Source organism: Crocodylus porosus, unplaced genomic scaffold, assembly GCF_001723895.1.
Source record: "Crocodylus porosus isolate Cpor-Errol unplaced genomic scaffold, CroPor_comp1, whole genome shotgun sequence".
In the NCBI taxonomy this organism is placed as follows: Eukaryota; Metazoa; Chordata; order Crocodylia; family Crocodylidae; genus Crocodylus; species Crocodylus porosus.
This window is the reverse complement of record NW_017728916.1, coordinates 7556019-7579280: the sequence shown is the minus strand read 5'-3', so window position 1 is coordinate 7579280 and position 23262 is coordinate 7556019. Positions and strand designations below refer to the sequence as shown.

The 23262-nt window shown below is 48.5% G+C and overlaps 1 protein-coding gene across 2 annotated transcripts in view; it reads right to left on the bottom strand.

Annotated features, from left to right (window-relative positions):
- Positions 1–23262, bottom strand: part of PLS3 (plastin 3) — a 37806-nt gene that overhangs the window by 5723 nt on the left and 8821 nt on the right. The window contains exons 3-11 of one of the 2 annotated variants that reach the window (XM_019536374.1): positions 22905–22991; positions 13177–13340; positions 9672–9801; positions 9078–9210; positions 5203–5284; positions 4300–4465; positions 2169–2311; positions 682–777; positions 2–197 (exon numbers count right to left, since the gene is read on the bottom strand). In XM_019536374.1, coding sequence (XP_019391919.1) covers positions 2–197; positions 682–777; positions 2169–2311; positions 4300–4465; positions 5203–5284; positions 9078–9210; positions 9672–9801; positions 13177–13340; positions 22905–22971 — 1177 coding nt within the window. In that variant the 5' untranslated portion in view covers positions 22972–22991. Of the gene's footprint in view, position 1; positions 198–681; positions 778–2168; positions 2312–4299; positions 4466–5202; positions 5285–9077; positions 9211–9671; positions 9802–13176; positions 13341–22904; positions 22997–23262 lie in introns of both variants that reach the window. The other variant, XM_019536373.1, reaches the window with a different exon arrangement.

The window sequence follows — 23262 nt, the reverse complement described above, 5'->3', positions numbered from 1 at the left end:
CCTTCCAGGAGAGTCCAGTCGATGTCCTGGTTCTCGGGCTTGGTGAGCGCTGGGTACTTGTTAAACAAGTTTGCCACGAAGGCCAAGTTCAGTTTGGGATTCCCACTGACCACGTCAGCAGGAGTCACGAACTGTCTGCAGCCCAGCCTGTCGGCCTGCTGAAGCATGTACTCTGCCCTCTTCAAGTCGTCCTTCTCCTATGGGAATCAACACGCCTGGATCAGAGCCGGCCTTTGGGAGCAGTCGTGGGTACCACTCAACTATGCCCAAAGACACAACTCCACTGGATTGCATGGGGCAGTTAGAAAGCAGAGCAGATATGCAGAAAGCAATGGAGAAATGCCATGTTAATTCAGGTCACCGTAGGGACTATGTTGGTTGCAATGTGCTTTCTCTAATTTCCGTCTTGTGCAAAGCCCCAAGTGGTGCTTTTTAAATAGGGTCATTAAAATGCATAATTCAGCATGCTGACAAAGAGCTGGAAGCATGAATTTATTTGCGCATGTTTGCTTTGTTCATGTTGAAACATGCTGGCATTTAACTGCAGGTCCAAAGCATGGGTTCCCACCAACATGTTCTCAGACATGGATCCCCCAGGCATCTTGACAGTCAGGGGCTGACAGCAGACTGTCCACGCCCGGCCGGTTTCCAGAATAAGGGTATAAAAGGCTGAATACTTACACTGAAACCTGACATGTTGATATCGATCTGTGGCTCTCCTTCTTTCTGCCCTTTTGGTGCAATTTGGTTGAGAAGGTGGAAATAAGCTCTGGAGTCCTGAAATCCATGAAACAGAGCGTCAGCTTCATCTCAGACAGGGGCAAAGCCACAGCAGCTGCACTTTGCAGCCTCTTCTTAATCAAGTCACCAGGCATAGCTACTGTATGTACCTTGACTGAATTACTGAAGTCAATGAGCTGGACAGATAAGAAAAAGAGCAATAGAAAAGCACCACAACAGAAATCCAGGAGGCATGAGGGGAAAAAGAAAGAAAGTTAGCAACATTCGAGTCAGATTTAACAGCATTTAATCTGCAAAAGAATGGGCACAGTTTTAATTCTTTGCACCCCACAGATTGCTACAAGGAAAACAGCAAGTATAAAAAGGCCCTGATCTTTAACTGCCAGCAGAAACCTAAGGTGCTATAATCACACCAGCCTCCGGAGCAGCTTCTTACCCATGGCAGCTACTGTGCTGTCAATATTTTGATTATATAGGGTTTTCTCACTGCTTCGTGTTAATACAATGCAAATATTTTTCCTTAAAGCTGGTAAAATCGAGCATTTTAAACTACTGTGGAGAATTTGGAGACACAGAAGAAGAGCTCATAGCCCTGCATCCAGTGGTAATTGTGAAGGAAATGCAACATCTGGGCTTGTTTTTTCCTGTAAATGCTGAAGTCCATCCCTTTGTGTGGCTGTGAAGAGCCCCACAATACTCTGCACCATCGTGAAGACTGGACTTTATTGAAGACCTGCATTTCCCCAGTTCCAACACACTACATTTTGGGTAAATATTAGCCGCCAACACAATTTCCATTCAGTTGGAGTGCTCTCCCATACAGATGTGACCAAAACATTTCCAAAGACAATGTCCCCCTTTTTTGGATGAGCTCTGGTCCACCGCCTCCTTTACAAGCTCTTGCAAATAGCTTCTGAAAGAAAACTGTCTTGAGCCTGTGCGTGCTTGCCATGTGAAAGCAAGCAAGATGCATACAGCAGTAAAAAAAACCCAAGGGCTTTTGAACTAGTCAGTCTGTCTTGCAAAGACTGAAGTGTCCAAAACAGACACCTGAGGTTTATCACTGGACAACTGGGTGCAAGCAGGCATTATATGAGTGCAAAGCCCCCATGTATATGGACGTCACATCACTGCTGTACAGAACTGGATCATCTCATGCTGAAGCACTAGATCTCTGATCTTGCAAGCATGTGCGTGCATGCTTCACCTCGCTATTTGTGTGTCCCCATTGAAAAAAACCAATGGCTCTGCTTTAGGCAGTGAAGCAGCACATGCCTGTTTGCAGACCCAGGTCCTAACTCATTAACAAAGCAGCAAATGTTTCTGAGGGAATTAAACACCACCTTGTCCATTCACAACCATGTCACGCTGGCGCGTAGCTCAGACATCCCAGCGACTCCTGAGAGAAGCAGGCAGCTCTCACATACCTTGATGTCTGAACTGAAGTTATTGATTTTGTGCCACCCGGCATTTTCCAAATGGAAGTTGGCCCATCTCAAGAGCAGCTCTTCTGGTGACAGCTTCATAAGATCCTCCAGAGTTTCACCGTCACGAAGCAAGGCAGCCAAAGCTGGAAGAAGAAACACAAGGATACTCATAGATAAAGGACAGGATTCTTTAAGAGATGACATCTTCCACATTATAATTAAAATTGGTAGGAAGTAGTTTCAACATTTTTGGAAGACTAAGACTTTGATCACATCAAAAAAAAAAGTTTTCTGCCATTTCCAACTCAGACAAAAACCACCTTAGTTTGTCCCAGTAAAAGTAACAAATGTTTAGGTGGAAAAAGTTTTGTAAAAAAGTTTTGGTCAGGGGTGTGAGTGGAGTTATTCCATGGCTGGGAGGCTGTAATTATTTAGTGCATGCATTTCAATTGGAGGGGGAAAAAAAGGATATAAGTAATTTCACATATCTTTGGCTGAAGTAAATGACCACGGCACAAAACAAGCGTTGTCTGGAAGGCCACTGCTAATGCTTATCAGGTTGTGAACGGGCCAGGTCTAGCTCCAACACTGCCGTGTTGGTAGCAGTGGGGAAAGGGAAAATGCAACATCAGAAATGTTTCCAACACAGCTCTTTTGATGACCATTATCAATCCGTTGATGCTGCAGCTTTCTACCAAAATGCACTGGTTTTAGCTCAATGGTCATCAGGAAGATGCATTGACTCCAGGACACTGTTAAACAGCCATGGCAGGCAAGCCAAGGCCCAATCATCAGGGAACTCACCCGGGATATGAGAGACCCAGGCACCAAACCCTGCCCTGCTGTGAAATGGTGGGGACAGGCACCAACCCAGGGCTCCCCAACCCAGACAAGTGCCCAGGCAACCCTGCTGCTCACTCAGAGAGGCCTCTCTTTTTCAGTGAGTTTTCCAGAAAGTCTAGTTTGTTACAGTGAAGGAACAAGTGAAAAAATAAAAAAATAAACAAACAGGTTTTTCAGAAGGTCATGTCCCTGCTTTACTCGAGCTCTGAATGGGGCTGGCAGGATGCATCTTTTTCTCTGAAACTCTGACCAAACAGCTCTGATTAAACGCATCCAAGAAAAGTCAAGTTCAGTACTGTACAGTGCGTCTGTTTTGGGTGGGTTTCTCAAAAACCAAAAATACCTGAAAACATCAGTTATCAACAGGAACCTGAAAGATGCATTGTAAATATGTATATAATTTAATTTAAATACATACATTTAAAATGCATCTTTCAGATTCCAGTCGAAAACTGAGTTTTCCAGGTTTTTTGGTTTGTAATAGATTAGATTTAGATAGATAGATAGATGCACACACATCTTGCTGATCAGGTTTTTTTTTATATATATACACACACACACACATATACATATATGCACGTGTATATGTATGTATGTATGTATGTATGTATGTACATACACACGCACGCACACACATACAAACACACACACATATATAGATATCTAGATATCTCTCTATATCTACATCTCTATAGGCCTATAGATCTATATCTACAGAGAGCTATTTTTAGAGCTGCTACAGGCCCAGACCTATCTATCTGTCTATCTATCTATGGGGGGTGGGAGGTTTACAAAAGGATGGATTCTGACCAGCCCCAGCATCACATGTTGGTTCAGTGCAGGTTTTGAACACATCTACTTACATTCGGGAAAGCATCTACTGATTTCTGACTATTAGGGGTTTCCTCAGTTGAGAAATCATCTGTTTGCACCTGGAACCTTGCTTTGGCATCAGTTTATTTGCAGAAGTCGAGGAGACGCCCACCCAGGACAGGAAACCCTTTTTGTTACTGCAAGCATCAAATGCACGCCCGGGCTGTTCACAATGATGATGGCACCATTAGGGAAGAGCGCGGGGAACTTGGCCCAATGGACAGAGGCAGTTTCTAGGCCAGACCAATCAGTGAGGTGAGGAGGAAGAAAAGGGCTCGGAGAATATAGCATGGACCATCCATTCAGGCCAAGGTGTGCGGCTTTCATACGTCTCACTCATTCTCCTCTCCTCCCCTGCCCTGCCCTCCCAACAGGACAGGAGCGAAGGTAAATCATCCTTTGCAGTCGGGGTTACCTTCATTTCTGCTGAGCTCGATGTCAGCGAACAAGCCAATCTTTATGATCTGCCAGAGAAGTCCCAGAACCAGATGCGGTTTCCCTTCCCTCAAATCCTCTGCTCCAATATTGACAACGTGACACCCGATGGCGGAGGCAGAATTCAATGCCAAGTTCAAGTTTTCCTGTAAACAATACAGCTCCGTGAGACAGGCTTTGCATTTCATTCGGGGCAGGCAGCTGCGGGACTTGCCTCCCCTGTTAAGGAATGAAAACTTTGTCTTATGGCAAAATTCTGATGCATTAAACTCCAGCTTGATTTCTTTTAAAACGAGCTGTCTCTGAAACAGGACTAAATTAATATGAACAGAATAAGACCCATGGGTTTCATTTCAGCCTCTAGTATTTGGTTTCAGCCTGAGTCATATCTAGTGGCATTAACAAAATTAAAACAGAAAATAAAATGGAAATGTTTGTTTATAAGCATATACAGAATATTGCTCAAATACATGGCAGCTGCATACAGTACACGTATGTGTAATATTAGCAATTTAAAGACAGCATTTTCCAATACATGATTATTTTCATGCATGCTCTCAGACCTCCTTTCGATATGAGAATTAACCTAAGGATGGATTTGTTACAGTATTTCAGTTTTAATATAGCCTGCCAAAGAGACCTTTAGCAGAATTGAGAAATTCCTTTCATCCTTATGAATATTTATAGAACATTACCCTCTACTAAGATTTCCATCTACTACGCACTACAACATTGCCTTTAAATATTAAAAATAATAATAATTTAAACTCATCTCTGCTCTAAAGCAAGGTTTTGAATTAATCAGCAGAGTGCGCCCAGGAATTATTTTTTCACAAGTCTTGCATGAGCTAAACTTTATTTAGATGTAATGAAAATCTTATACCTGGATGATGAATGGCGTGAGTTTTTTCTTGTTGATTGTTCGTTCATCGATTGTGTCCGGAACAGAAAGGTTGATCATTTTGCTGATAAAGAAAAGAAATATTCAAAACACCTTTAAAGCATTTTCTCTTAACACAAATCCTGGCAGGTATCTGCCACAGCAAAGTGCCCTTTTACAAAAAAAAGTGCTATTCAAAGTGGTTTAAAATATGAGGTTTAATATTTGTGCCATCAAGGATGTATTTGTAACCAAGCGTTCGGTCTGATGAATCTTTAAACACGTTTGCAGCCACCGCTGGTCTCTTGGTCGCTAGAGTAAAAACTCATGACTTATTCATACAGCACCAGCAACTAGCAACGACTTATTGTCCTGCTTGCGGCTGCTGTAAATTCCAGGGAAAAGACCTGTTTGCTTCCAGTCGTTTGCATTTTCACAGACTTATCGACTGTGACTTTAGCTTCTTTTCTACTTTGGAGAACTCATAAAAGCAGCAGAGTCTCCCAATGCCTAAAGAAGGGCGTCTGTGCCCGAAAGCTTGCAAAGAACTTTTTTCCAACTTTTTAGACGGTCTAATAAAAGTTATCACATCTACCCAAAGAACGTGCAACTCAGACCCCTGGCACACAGTCATGTAACAGCACGATGGGACTGGATCCAACCCCAACAATCATGCACCACACATGGCAAGGCACATGATTTTGGGATCGGGAATCAGATGCAAATGGCACCATTGCTACTTTAGCTTCATCAAGGGCACAGGTTCAATCACCGGTTGGACAAGATGACTTCTGGGGGTCCCTTCCAGCCCTACTTCTCTATGACCCTACGAGGAGGGATTTGATAGCAGCTTTCACCTCTCTGCAGGGGGGGCTGCAAAGAGGATGGAGCTGGGCTGGTCTCAGTGGGGGCAGACGACAGGACAAGGAGCAATGGGCTCAGGCTGCAGCAAGGGAAGTTGAGGCTGGATATTAAGACAAACTTTCTCCTTAGGAGGGTGGTGAAGCACTGGAGCAGGTTACCCAGAGAGGTGGGGGAGTCTCCGTCCTTGAAGGTTTTGAAGCCCCAGGCAGACAAAGCCTTGGCTGGGATGATGCAGTTGGGGCTGGTCCTGCTTGGAGCAGGGGTTGGTCTAGATGTGACCTCCTGAGCTCCCCTTCAACCCTCAATGTCTGTGATTCTTTGACTTGCCAGCGCAGGGGAGTCTGAGCTCTCCCCTGCAACAGCAAGTCGAAAGCCAGGCACCCAGAGCCCAGCTGAAGCTAAGAGGTCCCAGGGCTGGGACCCAAAACCAGCGGATAGCTAGTCCCAGCCCCGCGGCTGCACGGGAGTCTTGAGCTGACTCTGGTTACCAAGCCACACGTTCAAAATCAGACACAATGAAATTTACCCACTTCTTTGCCTCTATTTTCCTGAGCAGGGACCAGGTCACCCCCCCGCACCAACCCCCCTCAGGCCCCCGGGGAGGCGCAGCCAGGCCAAGGGTCAGGGCGGATCCAGTCAGGGAACATCTGGAGGGACTGGACGTATTCAAACCAGCTGGTCCGGACGATCTCCACCACCGAGTGCTGAGGGAATTAGCTGAGGTGATTATGGGACCCCTGGCACGGCTGTACGAGCACTCGTGGTGCTCTGGTGTGGTGCAGGAGGACTGGAAGAGGCCAATGTGGTTCCCATCTTCAAAAAAGGGGAGGAAAGAGGACCCGGGAACTATAGGCCAGTTAGTCTTGCCTCGGTCCTGGGCAAGCTTTCTGAGAGAGTTATCCTGGCGCATGTCCACGAGGGGCTGGGGGGGAGATTATGCTTAGGAGCAACCAACACAGGTTCACTAGCAGCAGGTCCTGTCAGACCAACCTGGTGACCTCTACGACCAGGTCACCAAATCGCTGGATGCAGGGCTAGCAGTGGACATCATCTTCCTGGACTTTCGGAGGCCTTCGACACCGTCTCTCACCCCGTTCTCATTAAGAAACTGGGGGTTGTGGTGTCGACACCCACAGTGAGACGTGTCGCCAACTGGCCGGAGAGCCGCATCCCAAGAGCTGTGGTGGATGGGTCATTTTCGACATGGAGGGATGTGGGCAGTGGGGTCCCCCAGGGCTCGGTCCTCAGGCCCGCACTGTTCAACATCTTCATCAGTGACTTGGACGAGGGGGTAAAAACCCCCTGTTCAAATTTGCTGATGACACTAAGATGTGGGGGGACGTGGGCACACTGGAAGGATGCAACAGGCTGCAATCAGACCTAGACAGGTTACAGGGGTGGGCGGATGAGAACAGGATGGGATTCAACACCGACACGTGCAAGGTGCTACACCTCAGGAGGAACAACCGGCACCATACCTACAGGCTGGGGAACTCCCCTCTTGTCAGGGCAGAGGCAGAAAAGGATCTTGGAGTCATCATTGATGCCAAGGTGAACATGGGCCGGCAGTGTGGGGCCGCGGTCAGGAAGGCCGACCGCACCTTGTCCTGCATCCACAGATGCATCTCGAGCAGGTCCAGGGAGGTGATCCTCCCCCTCTATGCGGCTTGACAACCTCAGTACTCTTTCCTGCCACGGCAGGGGGGTCGGACTTGATGATCTGCTCAGGTCCCTTCTGACCCTACAACTACGAAACTATGAAATCCAGCCACAAAAACATTATGCGTCTTTCGTGGGATGTTTTTCTGGCTAGTTTTCCAGTTGGTCGCACCATTGATTCCTTGAACGTGTGGCACAGTTGCCATTTACGGTGCAATTAGCAGGTTAATGGTGTCCTAATAGTAATGTCTGCCAGCGGCCTGAGGCTAGAGCAGTTGGAAAGGAGAGACCCCGCTGCTCTAAAACATCCCTTCCAAAATAAACAAAGCGTTGCAAACCTTTGGAGAAGACTGCGTGTGAATGCAATGCAAAGCCAGACTAGGAACTGGTTTTCGTCCTGCTCAACATGCAGAGCAACATTTTATACCATGCCCCAAAAAAAGAGCCAGAGCCAGGTCCTTGCTTTGCACTGACAATGATTTCCCCACTACTCAAACCACACCAAGGTAGTGAAGACATCATGAAAACAGGAAGATCTTCCCCATGTTAATACTGGGCTTTTGGTTGTAGCTGTGTCGGTCTAAGGACAGAGGCAGGCAAGGTTCATTGATTGGATGTGATATTTTTTATTTGACCTACTGAGTAGTTGGAAAAATGCCGATATGGCACAACTGAAACTCCAGCTGTTTCCATTGCTTCCTCCCTGGGGTGCAACTGGAAAAGCCTTTACAAAAAGGGGAATTTAGGATGCTTGACAGCACTGGAGACATCAAAAGCAAACCAAGTTCCTAGTGGGCTTCAGCCAAGACAGAGCCTGACCTAGCCATGACTGAAGTCAGTGGGAGGTTGGACAGATGCCCAAGATCTTATTTCTAGGTCCATCTTCTTTATCCTCTGTTGAAACTTCCAACAAAGGGGAAAATACTTTGAGATATGAGAATCCAAGATGACTGAAACCTGTGTAGGCTGCTGCCTCCTTTCTTTCTGAATTCATCCAGTTGGCTGGGTTTGTAAAAGGAGGTAACATAACACAACGCGCATCTATGCCAGGTTAAAAACTTTTACTAATCCAATAGCCCTCACCTTCTTATGATGCACCTTGAGTAAAGTCAACCCACAACCCAAACAGAGAAGCAATTAAACCAAAAGAAATCTGAGGCCAAGACAACACACTGAACTAGTTCCCAAGGCAGTTGATACAAAAGCATCGCTCTGTTCCACCGAAAGTCTAGTTTAAAAAAAACACCTCGTTATAGAAATTCTTTGAACATGCTGGCACACAAAAGCAGCTGGATTGGGGAAATAACAAGTTATGCCAGGAGGAGTTTTGTATGAAACGAGCCATCATGACTTACCATAGAACAATCCCATCTCCAACCGCTTTGAACAAGTCATCTGTATTTGGGTTCATCGGAATAACATGCCTACAGTCAGGATCGTTTTCCAAGGCTTTGTTTATCCAGTTTACAAAGGCATATTTTTCTTCCTCTAAAAACAGTGCAATTGTAAAGTTAACCCAGGCCTTTTAAAGCACAGCAAATATTTGTTCCAGGAAAACAATGCAGAATAACCTAAGAGTTGTATGCCGCAATTACCATGTTGCATTTAAGTTTTATGGGTTATACAAGTCAAATTCAGGTTTGGTTCATCTCTGTCGTTAGCATCAGAGGAATATGTACAGTTGGAGTTATTACTCGGGAAGCGATCTATCCTTCAATGCAACCCAAGGACCACTACCAGGATTAATTCAAATAAGAATGAGCACACGGCTGATTTAAAAACAGAGCTAAGATGCTGTCACTTAAGTCCTGTCCTCACGCCAATGTCTGACCTTCAGAGAAAATAATAATAATACTGCTACTACTACTACTAATAATAACAATTGTAGCTGGTCTCCTGCCAGCTTCTCAGACTTCCCATCTATTCACATTTGTAAGTCCAAGTCATACCTGAATACGAGTGCTGTGTCCCTTCGCTGGAGAGCTCCGACGTCCCACCAAGAGCACATATTCCCTCCTTTCTGTTGATGGCTTTTCTGAAAGTTTTGGCAATATCGCTGCTTTTCACCTCTTGGAAAATCTAGAGGTCAAAGAGTTTTGTTAGACAAATGGGCATGAATGCAAAAGCAACATTAGCATTCGTTTCTTCCCGTCTTTAAAGCAAACTGTGGAGTGTAATCAGCAAACATGAGAACGGTCTAGCAAAAAAAACAACAGCGGTGTTTAAATTTGCCATGGGAAAAAAAAGAAAAATAGAAGAAACCAACCCAAAACCTGTGGTCCCACTTTATTTATCAAGTTGGGTAAGGCAAACATGTACTGAAACAGAAGCAGGAAGCAGCAGGTAATTGCACCTTGTAGTTAGGTTTCAAGAGGCCACCAAAAAAGCTCAAAACTCTTAATAATATGAAAGCAAGTACACATGCAGTTATCTCCAGGTGAGCAAAATGATTCAGAAAGCTGTTGCACAATTTTAACCTGTGTGTAAGGTGAAGGTGGCTTTAGTTCAGAGAGGACTTGGTCCATGTCTTGCAGAACACAAAAGTGGGTTGCTTTAATACACGAGGACATGTACAAGAATCAAGTCTCCAAGACGATCTGCAGACCCAACGACCTACCACGTGACACCGTTTGTGCAGCAGACAGGCCTGCCACGCTGCCCTGGCATTTGCAGAAAGGTTAGCCTGAAAGGTCATGCTGGACTTTCTTTGCAGGTAAGGGTGCATTATGAGTGGATTAAAGATTCCTAGAGAGCTCAACAGCCTGTTAGGAATGAACGCGGCAAACTGTTCAGACTTCAGAAATAAAGACACTGCAGCCGAGAGGCTCTCTCCGCACCCCCCACCAGCCCTGCCCATTCTGCCCTCCTCTTGCTAATTGCCCCTGATCGTCCTATTTTCTCGTCCCGTGGAAGAACAGCAAATGTCTGCATCGAGTCTCAGACCCTCCAGGAGAGGTTTGTATGGGAAAAAGACCCCCGAGGTGCTCCGAACATTCAACAGCTTCATCATCCCCGCAAATGCACCCAAAGAGCCGTCCACTCCAGCGACAGCCCCACGGAGGACTACGGAGAGCAGGGACAGCCTTTCCCTGCTTCTTTGCCTTATTTTCCCCCACATCTCCTCCTGCTGCTCGCTCCTCTCTGAACATGTGCAAGACTTTCCACACCTCCCACCACCGCGTGTATGCAAATCCAACTCTGGGTTTCTGCCATTGTGGGACCAGAAGTCCCAGCTGAAGCAGCTGCGTTAGCTGTACGTGTCTAGCCAGCTTGTCTTTTACTGCCTAACTCTGAAATATCACCTGCCAGGGCTACTTCTTGCTGCCTCGAGATAGACACAACAGATTAATCAGGTGGGCAAGGGGCCAGTCGGTCTCTTGTCTGCAATTCCAACTGCCCACGGTTTAAGCTTCGATTTAACTTCTGTTGCTCTGTGCTGCCGTTCTCACTGTTTGAGCCGTGACGGCTGCATTTGTGGGCGAGTTGAATGAGGCAAAGAGTTTGACAAACACGGGAATTTGAGAAGAGCCCTGGGCACAGAGCATCTTTGCAGAAGCCATCAGGACTGGACCTTATGCAAACAAACTCCTCTCACTCCAGGATGTGTCCCTCACCTTCCCTGGCTGGCAGCCTCCAGACCCAGGGGATGGACACATGCACCTTTTAGCCACTTTAAAAAGAAAGGCAGCTGCTGCCGTCACATCTGCATGCTCCCAGACACAAGCCACATCCCCTTAACTTGGATCCCAGATGAAGCAGCTGCTACAGGCCCACGGACATGCGACGGTCCCATCACAGCATCCTGTATTAGTGTCCTTTGATATCGATGGGGTGGTAAAGTCAGGCTGTGCTCCTGCTTACATACATCCTGCTATACACACCCAGAGTTACTAGATTTAACATGCATTAACTAAAGCATGTTAGTGCATGTGTAGATCTGGCCTCCTGCCTTCCTCCTGGGGTATCCACGTCCTCCTCTGACCAGTTCTTCCACCATGAGGAAACGTCGAGGCAACAGCCAGCAGCTAGCTCTACATCCCTGTCCTCCACTCCTTCCCTGGGCTGTTTAGCAGAGGAGACCTGGCCAGCCAGCAGGATGAAGCAGCCACAAGGTGAGGGGAATTGAACCAGCTCCACATAACACACCGCAGCATTGCTCCTGTCCCAACACCCTTCCAGATAGTCCTACCTCACGTACAACTGGACCGAAGAAAATGGGCTCCAGAGTTTCCAGCGATTCAAAGCAGCAGCTTGTACCATGAGTATTTCTATGATGCATTTGGAAGCATGAATTGTGTTTCCTGTTGGCTGGACTAGTCAAGTGGCCTCTTGTCACAACTCTCTAAAACACGCTTATATGAGGGCCCAATTTTGATCAACTTTTAAGCCTTTGTTCCCCCCTCTAGTCCCAGGATAGTCAACCTAGGGAAGGTCAATGCTGCTGTCTACACTTCAGTTACAAAAAGTTTAAGCTGCGTTATTGCTGAATTCAATCACTGCCCCATGGACTTTGTCTACAAAAGAAGCATCTGCTTATTTAATGAATTGACAATCCTAACATCTTGCTAGCCCGTTAATTGCCGATGTGACTCTCAAACTATGACCTGGTGCGAGTTAGAACGAAGAACCGGTTCTGACGGAGCTGAAACATGCACCCAACATGCAAGTGCTCACAAACTGCAAACAAACTCCAACTTACTATTCAGCTCCGAACTCAAGAGTTCAGAGAGGCTGAAAATAACTGAGGAACAAAAAAGGTGAAGCTAAGTTAAGAGAAAAAAAAGATATATCAAGAAGAGCTGCACATGAAAACACCTTCCTCATCACAGCACGTATTACTTTAAGACATGCTCGGACAATGTCCGTACGTTGGAGCAGACGAAGGGTGAAGGGCAGCATCTCACCAGTCTTGTAGGGACGGCGCTAAGACTCTGCTGGATGTACCAGACTTTTTGCCCTTTTGTCAAAGGCTTCATCTTCCATGTCTGCTCCTATTTGAGCAGGAGGATCTGCTGATCTGAACATCCCAGACTCACATCTGTGCAATTTAAAATCCCTCTCAGGTCCTTATGGGCAACAACTGGAGAGGATGAGCCTCCAATAATCACATGTGCTATCCAGGCAAGAAATTTTCTCTGGCTGTTTTGCCATCCTGGAGAAGCAAACATCACCTCGACTCAGCCCAAGAGTTGGCTCGGGACTTTGCTAGCTACAAAGCTAGCACCTGGACCCAATACCATCAGCAGCCATTTGGGGATCCAACATGCTTGGTGGGATCTAATGGATGTCCAGCAACTGCCTGCATGGTTTGGCAGCTGAAAACGAGCTTCCCTCCCACACCAAAAATGATAAGCATCATCTTAGAAAGGACTAAAACAAGGAGAGAGGGTTTCCAGGCAAGGCATGCTTTGCAGCCTTTCTTTTATGCAAAACCTTGCAGCCTTCCATACTTACATAAACGAACTCTTCAAAGCTAATCTTCCCATCTTTGTTCTTGTCGCTGTCAATCATGAGCTTCTGGATGATCTCTCTCACTTTGTACCCCGGGAGGGGCAGGTTGGCCTCCCTAAAGAGCTCGTGAAGCTCGTAGTCGCAAATGAATCCATTGCTGTTGAGATCTGCACAATGAAAGGAGAAGAAAGCACATGAAATGGGTCACCTTACCTCAAAGCACTCCCCACAACCTGCATCCAAACAGATTTAGCCTGCGGCAGTGGTGTCAACCCCCACCCCCCCGGGTGGATCCGGACCACAGGGCTGGATCCATGGGGTTGCATTCGGGCAGCAGCAGTGGCAAAATAAAAATGTCACCATGCATTTGGTAGCATCTGTGCATCTTGCAGGATCTCGGAGGAACAGAGGATACCCTGCTCCAGCTCACTGCGTTGCACGCACACAGCTCATGCCTGGCCAAACCCCACATTCAGAAAGACCCATCAGGAGCGTGCGTCAAACTGAGGGAGCTGTGAAATGACGTGCCTGCTGAACAGAGGCAGGCAGCACCAGTTCACCATTTGTGTCACATCTTCTTGATGTGAAGGACAAGACAAGACAAAGGGTGACACAGTGGGCTCAGAGGCTTGAACTTAAAGTAAGTAACTTAGTGAAGATCTAGCGTACATCAGGCAAGCACAGGTACCAATGCTCCAGTCCTCCAGAGAAGCTCAAACACGGCTGACTTTCCACAGTGCAACTTCAAACTGGGCACGTTTACACATACAATTTAATGGGCATTACCCATTTCAATGCATATTAAAACATCACTTGAAAACCACACTCTTGATTTAATATGCATTAAGACAAGTGAATATGCATTTTTTTAGTACCTTGCAATGGAGTTGGGTGTGTACATAGGTACTTAGGCGACCTAAAATAAGCCACATTGGAGCATACATACCTACACCTCCTCGACATAGTGGCAGTTACCTTGTGAGCTAAGTTGACTTAACAAATGCAGGGAGGTGATCCTCCCCTCTATGCGGCACTGGTCAGGGCACAGCTGGAGTACTGCGTCCAGGTCTGGGCGCCACACTTCAGGAGGGATGTGGACAACGTGGAGAGGGTCCAGAGGAGGCCACTCGCATGGTCGGGGGCAGCAGGGCAGGCCCTACGAGGAGAGGCGACGGGACCTGAGCCTGTTCAGTCTCCACAAGAGAAGGCTGAGGGGGATCTAGTGGCCTGTTACAAACTAGTCAGGGGGGATCAGCAGGCATTGGGGGAGTCCCTGTTCCCCCGAGCACCACCAGGAGTGACCAGGAATAACGGTCACAAGCTGGCAGAGGGGAGATTCAGACTAGACATCAGGAGGGGATTTCACGGTCAGGGCAGCTAGGGTCTGGAACCAACTTCCAAGAGAAGTGGTGCTGTCTCCTACCCTGGGGGGCTTTAAGACAAGGCTAGACAATCACCTTGCCGGGGTCGTTTGACCCCAGTACTCTTTCCTGCTATGGCAGGGGGTCGGACTTCGTGATCTGCTCAGGTCCCTTCCAACCCAATCTACTATGAAACTCAGCTAGCACACCTTGGAGGTGTATTATCTTGTGCTGCATTTAAGCCAACTCTGCTCAACTGTCAGAGCATAGACATGCAAGCGAAGTCAACTTAAAAAAGTTAAGTCAGCTTAATTGTCAGAAATTTAGTATGTGTTTACACACCCAGAGTTACTAGCTTTCATGTGCATTAACTAAAGCATGTTAATGCACGTGTAGACATGCTCAGTGGGAGCTGAATGGGATTGCTCTTAACACCCACGGGCAAGCTCCATGTAAAACTTTGGAGCAGAAATCCCTGTGGTTTTATGGAAGGTTTATCTAACAGGCTCCTCACATCTAATTTCCCTGCTGTAACATATCCGGCATGTTAAAAGCAGAAGGCAGCAACACACCAGACTTTACACGTGTGAATCTAGGGATGTTTCAATCAGTCCTGCATGCCACATTTTTATCAAATCAATGTTTCCAGCTATTACGGACAGTAAATAACTCCATTATTTTAAACATTATCCACAAGTGACACTCAGCTAACTAGGGGCAGCAACACTGCATACCTAATGTTGGGCTGAAATACAGAGTCTTGGGCAAGGTTTTCTGCTTACCGCAGGCCAGCCTTGCAACCAGATCTGCACTTTATCGGCGCAGAATACCAGCCGCATCCCCTGGCGCCGAGACACACGTGTATCCTGGACCCAAACCCACAACCCCTAACACCTGGCAGACCAGCTCAGGCCAGGGCTGCTCAGGTTAGCAGATGAGCTGCTGTTTCAAATTCAGCCAAAACACTTGCTGTAATGTGCCTGTACCAGGCAGGAGCCAGGTTTTGCTAAATCTGGAAAATGCCTCCTCCATTAGACTACCAGACCATGCTTCTGTAAGGAGGCATTTCTGCACCACCAGCACAAAGAAGGATGCCACTTGCAGGCTGCCCCTCTCGGTGTGTGGTATCTCTTCAGAGAGCTCCCACGGGTGCTAACAAAACATGGCTACGAGATGCTGCAGTTTGGGAAGAACAAGGCTCCGGCCAGGAAAGCTATCCCACGCTATACGAGGCTACGGTCACCAGCTACTCAACGTGAAGCGACTTTGCCCAAGAGCAGGAATAGAGGGGTCTCCTCCTCTTCCTTGGATGCACACACCTGGCACCCTGCATACCACGTGATTCACTTGCCGTGCTCACGTGAGGGTTGAAACCCAGGGGCGGGCAGGGGATTGGAGCCGAGTAACTGGTGCCGACATGGAGGCTGTTGGTAGGATGGGCTTCGGGCTATGGCAGGGGTGCCTGGTGCACAGGATCGGGACTGCGGACCAAACCCAACCCACTCCTCCAGTCTGCGAGGCCAGAAAGTTAAACACCACTGGTCTCCAGTGCTCTCAGTCAGCCTCCTTGCACCTAGAGAGGCACTTGGACATGGCCTCTGAAATAATTAAAGGGCCCTTCTATTTAGGATAGAAAAAACATCTGCCAAATCCTACAGGTCTCTAATGCAGAGACTGCTTTCATTAGGGGGTGAGAAGGGGAGAGGCTGGCCAGGTCCGCCTCCCTGCAGCCTGTACAGATGTGCCCATGCTGGGCCACTGGATTTGTGGCCCCCGCACCTTGTTGCAGGGCCCCGAGCTTCCTCCTGGGCTCAGCCAGACAGACCCCACCTGGGACAATGGAGATGCAAGCTCCTACCCTGGAAGAGGAACGCACGCTGTCCTTGGCCTTTTCTTTTGAGACTCTTGCCTACCCTAGCTAGGAAGAGCAGACACGTGCTCCTCGCAAGGGCACACCCATGCTAGTCCCCACCAGCTGAATGCACACTCAGCTTTTATAAAACCAAGGCCAGCCTTCATGGACCGGGCAGACGTTGCTTTCAACCAGTGCATCCAAATCCTTCCCACTGCCCAGTCCTTTACGGAAAGGTAAGAGTTGATTTCCCAAAAAGCAAAACCACCGCACTGGAGGGTAGTTCGTTCTTCATGTATAATGCTTCGGCAGGGACCCCTCGCTTCCTTCTCACCCCCAAACCTGCTCGGCTACCCAGCTCCAGCTGGGATTTCTAAGATATTTTCATAAGTTTGCAAGAAAGGGAAAAGCAGCAATTTGTGGCAGGAGTCCAAGGCACCTTCAAACAAACCTCCCAAGTTCTGCCTTGAGTGTTAGACTATAAAAAGTATCATGTCACAGTGAATTACTAGGACACTGAAATCCCATCTCAAACTGCAGTAATTACAGTAATGCTGATGAAATATCATGTGGCTCAGCCAATGGGTTATTTGGTGAAAAACGGCTGTCTGGCCTTCACTTTTAGAGGTCCTTTCCAAAAATATAAGCTTACAAAGCAGGCTTTATGAAACACTCCAGCCCAAGATGTCATCAGCAAGCTATTTCCCTTGCAGATAAATCTCACTTTCTTTCATTATGGGTTTCTCATTGCCTAGACTAGCTCCTTCACACTTAGCCCTTCACGGCCTGAATCTAAAGAAAATGCAAGCGAAGGGTGGGAGGGCTTAGGCAGAGTTCGAGTTTCACCCCAAATGTCTGCAAGCCGGTGGCCAGTCTCGAGTCTGGGTGCACGTAACCCCCTCGTCTCCTCTGCCCTACTGCCAAGTCCAGCAGGCTCAGGAACGCCAATGTCTGCAAGTCCGAATTGTGACTCCGTGCTATTTCCAAAAACACCAAAAGCTGGCTGCTTGCAGCTCTGCGCATGCCCGTTATCTAGGGGAGACATACAAGGCTGATTTTTCTTTCCATTCCTCCAGCATTTCTGCTCCTCCCAACATCTTTCATGTGAATATTTTTTTTTTAAAGTTTCCAGAGAAGGATTTGCTCTATAGCACATCTGTGTTTATTCGGCAGCGTCAGGGGAGAGGCCAAGGATGGGATTTCATATGACGGGAAGCCAGTTGGAAAGTGCCAAGGAAGTTTTAGTGCCAAAGTCCCCAATTCCGGACTCTTTCCCGAGCCATCGAGCCTTCCCGGCTGGCCAGCTGCTCTGCCTTTCCATCCCATGGCACACAGGGGAACGTGCCCGCTGGCCACCCAACCCCAGCCCAGCCCAACGCAGGATGCCCAGCAACTCCTCCCAAAAGGGGATGCAGCACCCAGGTAGCTTCCGCAGCCTTCGCTTTGCGCTTGGAGATGCAAAGTCCGACCCCAAGACGTTTTGGCGAGTGTATTCCCATGCTCGCTTGACGCCCTGTCTAATCTGCACAAGCTACTTCCCACACTGTTGCACGTGCTCTCAAAAGGAAGAGATGGACCTTGCATGGGCAGGGAATAGTTCTGGACTCTATTTTATGCACTGATCTGTGTACATCCTTTCACAGCATCGGATGAAGTGAGCTTTAGCTCACAAAAGCTTGGGCTAGATGTCTAACTTAATCTGCCTCTAAGGTGCAAATCTACCCTGCCTTCTGCAAGAATTTGTTTCTACCAGACTCATCCGCTGCACTCCTCTTCCCCTCTACAAAAGCTTGTTACACTGGGAGGCATCATTCGCTTTCATCTCACATGAGAACATGGGGAGATTTGGGACCTTCTTTTATTTCAGAACCATGGGAGCACCAAAAAAATATGTATATAAATATACATATCTATAAATATATATAATCACCACGAGACCTTGAAAGTCACTTTTAGCACCTCAATGCAGCAAAAGGAGCTTGGGGCAACCTGTAGCAAGTTGGGACGGGCTGCGGAGCTGTCTGGGTTACTAGAAGCAGTGACTCACCTCTGAGGATCAGTTAACAGTGAACCTGGCAGATACCCCACAAACCAGCCCAGGCACCAGCTCACAGACCAAGTATGCATGGCACAAGGCAACGCCCAGCAGATAACCAGACTGACCACGGCCGGATGCCTTGTACTGGATTGTTTGTATAGTGCTTCCACCCAGGCTGCACAGATGTGACGGGGATTTGCATGGGAGAGCTCGCTCAGGTTCCCCACAACCGCCTCACCCACCTGTGCCTCTAGCCCAGCGAGCTGCTTGGGCTGGACCGCGGGCTCCGCTCGTCCCTGCCCACTCTGACAGCGCAGACTACACCACCGGTGTCCCACCATCACCCAATCCCTGCCTTAGAGCCAGAGCAGTACAGCGGCACAGAAAGCTACCCAGGAAAGGCATTGCAACATGCAAGCGAGGACATTCATCACACGGGCTTTTGCAATGCCCAGCCATGGCACAGCTGCTCCAGCATTCAAGCTGAATCTGCAGACAAGGCACAAGCGCTGTTTAATCCCAAAGGTCAAGTCCTTTTGGACCTAAAGTCCCATCGTCCAAGGTCAGCAGGACATTTCAGAGCCCATGGTCCCATCGATTTTTAAGCAGCGTTTTGGTTTCCAAATCACTCAGGCACTTCTGGAAGTGGAATACGGTCTTGGTCCCACGCTCTCCAGCCTTCCATGTATGAAGTGTGCTGCAGGCCATGAGAAGCTGCTATTTTGCTTATGTCATATTGACTTAAATCTTATCCCAGCTTGGCTGCAGTTTGATTCTTGTTGTGCCACTTGGCAGCAACCAGCTGCCAACTCCTGCAAGCACGAGTTTACTCAGGAGATCAAAATCCTAGAGGAAAAGAAAAGAAAAGCTGCCCTGGGGTTGCCACTGGTCTTTAAAAGCAATACCATAGCTGCTTTGAAATCCAGGTGGACAAGCTGGATAGATCTGCCGCAAGACCCCGCAACTCGTTACACAAAGCAGCTTGCATTTCAAGTTTTAAAACTCCTTAGCAAGAATGGCAGATTTAAGTATTAAAGCCCAATGGATCTGCTGCTCCAGACTCTGCAGTTTTAAATGTGGGTCAGGCCGAGGCCTAAAAGCATCCTGATGCTATTTCAGTCGCTGCAAATGCTGCACAAATAGTGAGAAAACACCCGTGAGATGCGTCTGAAACACGGAAAAGGCCGGTTAGCAAGCAAGTGCATCTGTACAACACAGAGAAGCAGCACAGACGTCCAAAGCAACCCTTAATAAGCTGCATCAACTTCTCTTCTCAGGGAAAAGCCCTCACGCCTTATTTCTCCAGGTCCCGACTCTAGTGCTCACACACCCAGGTTGAAGTCTTGCAAAGTCTCTGAAGGGTATATTTACCTACGGCGACGTTCGTCTCGTCAGGGAGGACGAGGGAAGGGAACGGCAGAAGGGGGCAGCCAGCTGTGAAGGGAGACGCGACACAGGATGTGCAGCAGGTATACTGAATGGCACGGCTGGTCTCCAACTGCCTGGTTGGTGGGCAACCTGCACCTCCGCTGAGCCGGGGCTCGAACGCACCCAGTCTAACAGGGGCCAGAGACCTGAGTCTCCTTGAAAGTCCCAAAGATCCTTGCAGCATCAGCAACAACCCCCTGGCAGCCCCCAGGACAGTGCAAGCCTGTCGGCTAGCTAGCTGTGCTGCCAGCTAGCTGTGCTGCGTGGCCAAGGCAGGCTTGGCACAAGCTCATCCAGTAGGCAGCGCGTAGAGCATCCTTTACTGGCTCGATGCCGTTTCTAGACACCGGGCATTTGTCACGATGGCAGCACATAAGACTCTAGGACATTCATCTTGGTCCTTAGCTCAGGCTGGCAAACCCTATTCACTGTTGTTACCCACTGCCTCCCTGACTGAAATCAGGAGGTTATGCAACTAGGCTGCGGGTGAAGTGAAATAATGAAACGGCCAGTGATTGAACCCCTGCCCGAAACAAATGCCTGAGCACAGGAAGAGCCAGAGCCGCTAATGGGCACAAGCATGAAACCGTTTTACCAGGCAAACGGCAGACTGCATAACTGGCAAAAAGATTCCTATTTGTCCCAAAAGATGTGCGTGCGCCAGCCCACTGGACCTGCTGCAAGACATGGACAGCACCATCCTCTGCCCAGATGCAGGTCACGCAGCAAATCCACAGGGAGGAAAAAAGGAAGAAAAAAAAAAAAAAAATCAAAGCCACAGTAGGTCTGGAGGAAGCAGAGCCAGATAAGTACTTAAAATAGCTTAAATAACAGGATGCAAGGGTGGGGGAAGAGCCCACGCGTTTCCATTTAAGGATATGCACTCTTGGGGCAAAACTCCAGCAGCATCCCACTTTGCTGGGAGTTAACATTCAGGGCCGCTATTGTTTTGGCAAAGGAGTCAAATAAACACTGCGCTGAGCTCCAGTGGAAACAGCTAGCTGCCGAGGCCGAGGAAACAGGCCGAGCAGGTTCCCGGGTTTCAAAGGAGGAAGAGGTGGCTCTGAGCAAGGTTTCCAAGAAGCTCTGCCCATACCTGAGCCGGGCAGCCCGTGCCAAGACCCACCATGCACCACTCGTAAGCCTGTCAGGGCAGCCGGCAACCTTGAGAGTCCTCCTTCCCAGCTTGCACGGGTAGGGGCACAAGGGCCGTATGCACGGTTTGTGGGGGGCCACGGGAGGAGGCACGCATGCATCATTGAAGGGACTGGAGAGCAAAACCTGCTCCCTCCTTACCACCCGTGCCCTTCAGCACGCATCTGTCTGGAGAGGGGTGCCAGCTTCTTCTGCAGACACCTCTGGTTGGTTTGTACTCCAGACAAGCCCACACTTGCGATGTCTCTGCTGGTTCCTACTGCCTTTCCCGCGGGGCTCAGCGAGCAAAGCACGCTGACCGCCTCCGCAGAAGGCATCCAACTGTTTTGTCCGTCCACGGCCCAGGTTTGCTCCATGCACCGGGCCAGGCTGCAGGAACATCCCTTCCCCTCGTACCCACATCACCTACCCAGGTCTGGGAGAGCCCCCTGCAGGGGTTAGCTCCCTGCCCAGTGTCTCTACCGCAAGGATATCTGCAGGTGGTGAATCTGGGGCCGGGGCGAACACGCCTGCCGTTTCTACCACGGGAGGGAGCAATGAAAGGCTGAGGCTTGCAAAGGGGAGATGCCTGCATGAAAATCACACCCAGCTTTCACAGCACAGACAGGCCGAAAAGGCCAGAAACGGTGCCTTCAGCATTGTATAGAGGAATTAAGGACAAAGCATTGCAGAAATCCTTCTGCTTGATCCCCCCCCATCCCAGGATACGCTCTCCAGCACTGACCACCGAACCGGAACAGCAATTTGCTGGATGCCATAGTTAAAGTAGCTCTTGGACATGCTCTAGTTTCAATGCACAGCCTGGACACTAATAAAAGCAGCACGGTTTGATGTCAATCATGGTAGGAAACACTCCCAGGCCATCTCCACACCAGCATCCTAAAAGCACAAGGGCCTGGATTATGCTTAATGACACTCCCTTTTCCACACCGCTGATCCTCCCAGGTAGGAAGGAGACCTCGTTAAAGGCCACTTTAAGCTTGATGGTCCTTTATGCTGGTTAAAAAAAAAGGCAAAAAGGTTCCCAGAAGAACCACCAAGTCATGACCCATTAAAATCCTGCTATCAGGAAAGTAGTGTCTGATAGCTTCAGGGCTTTCCAGGGTTAGATGCTGTGGGCCATCAAGTAATATGAATGCCAGACAGCTAATACAATGAAAGCAGGGACTCTGCTAATAAAGGCAGGTACCACTGTTGTTCACATTGCAATTATTTAAAGAAAGCGCATAGTGTTTGCAGTGGTGATCTCCGGAGCCATCAGTGAGCTGACATCTACTGGGTTTGGCTGAGATTTCCCAGTCTTCGGCTACTCTTGCATTACGAACTGAACTTCCCACCCGCTAGTCATGAAATTAAGTTAGGATTTCCATGTTAAGCTAGTGCTGCACGGGTGCGAGCCGCACAAGCGATCACCAAGGCACAACGTGCGAGGTCTGTTTGCAGTCGCCAGCCCGCCGGGCACAGATCTGGACAGGAGGTTTAATCCATCTAACAATGCAGCTTCTTTCCACAGTCCAGGTAGCCATTTTGGTGGCTGCAGGCCAGAGCTCACGACATAAGGAAGGCCTCAAACAAAGAGTAGCAAGAGCACAGCAAAAGCCGTGAGACAGAGATACCCCTCCTGGTTGCCACCGTTTCCATGGGCCAGTGAGCAGACCTCTTAAGTCCTTCTCCCCATCTCTGTGGGATACCCCAACCCAAAAAGGGGGCAAGTCGTTGGGGCAAATGCATCCAGAAGACACCTGCACACAGGAACAGCAGCCGCATGGCCACAGGCTTTCTGCCAGATGCTGGCCAGGCCCTGCTACTGTCCCACCCTATAAGACCATCAGCACCAGGCTGGCCCAGGAGGTCAGAATACTAACAACATTCATCACCTGCCAGCCCATTTGCTTACCAACTTTGGCAAAGGCTTCCTTGAGCTCCTCCAGCTCATCTTTGGAGATCTGCATGGTGTTGGCCATCTCATGTATTCAGCGAGTACCTGCAATCGGAAAAGGAGCACTGTGAAACCCCGTTTTAGTCACATGTGCTTGATTCGAACAGTGACCCTGTAAATAACAGCAGGCAGGACACTTCCAAGCTCCAAGCCCAAAAGATCACTGCGGCTCCTGCCATTATTTTTATCATTAAGAAACCAGATGCTGAACACAGCTGGGAAGGGATGCACATAGATTTCATAGACATCAGGGCTGGAAGGGACCTCGGGAGATCATCGAGTCCAGCCCCCTGCCCAAAGGGCAGGAAGTCAGCTG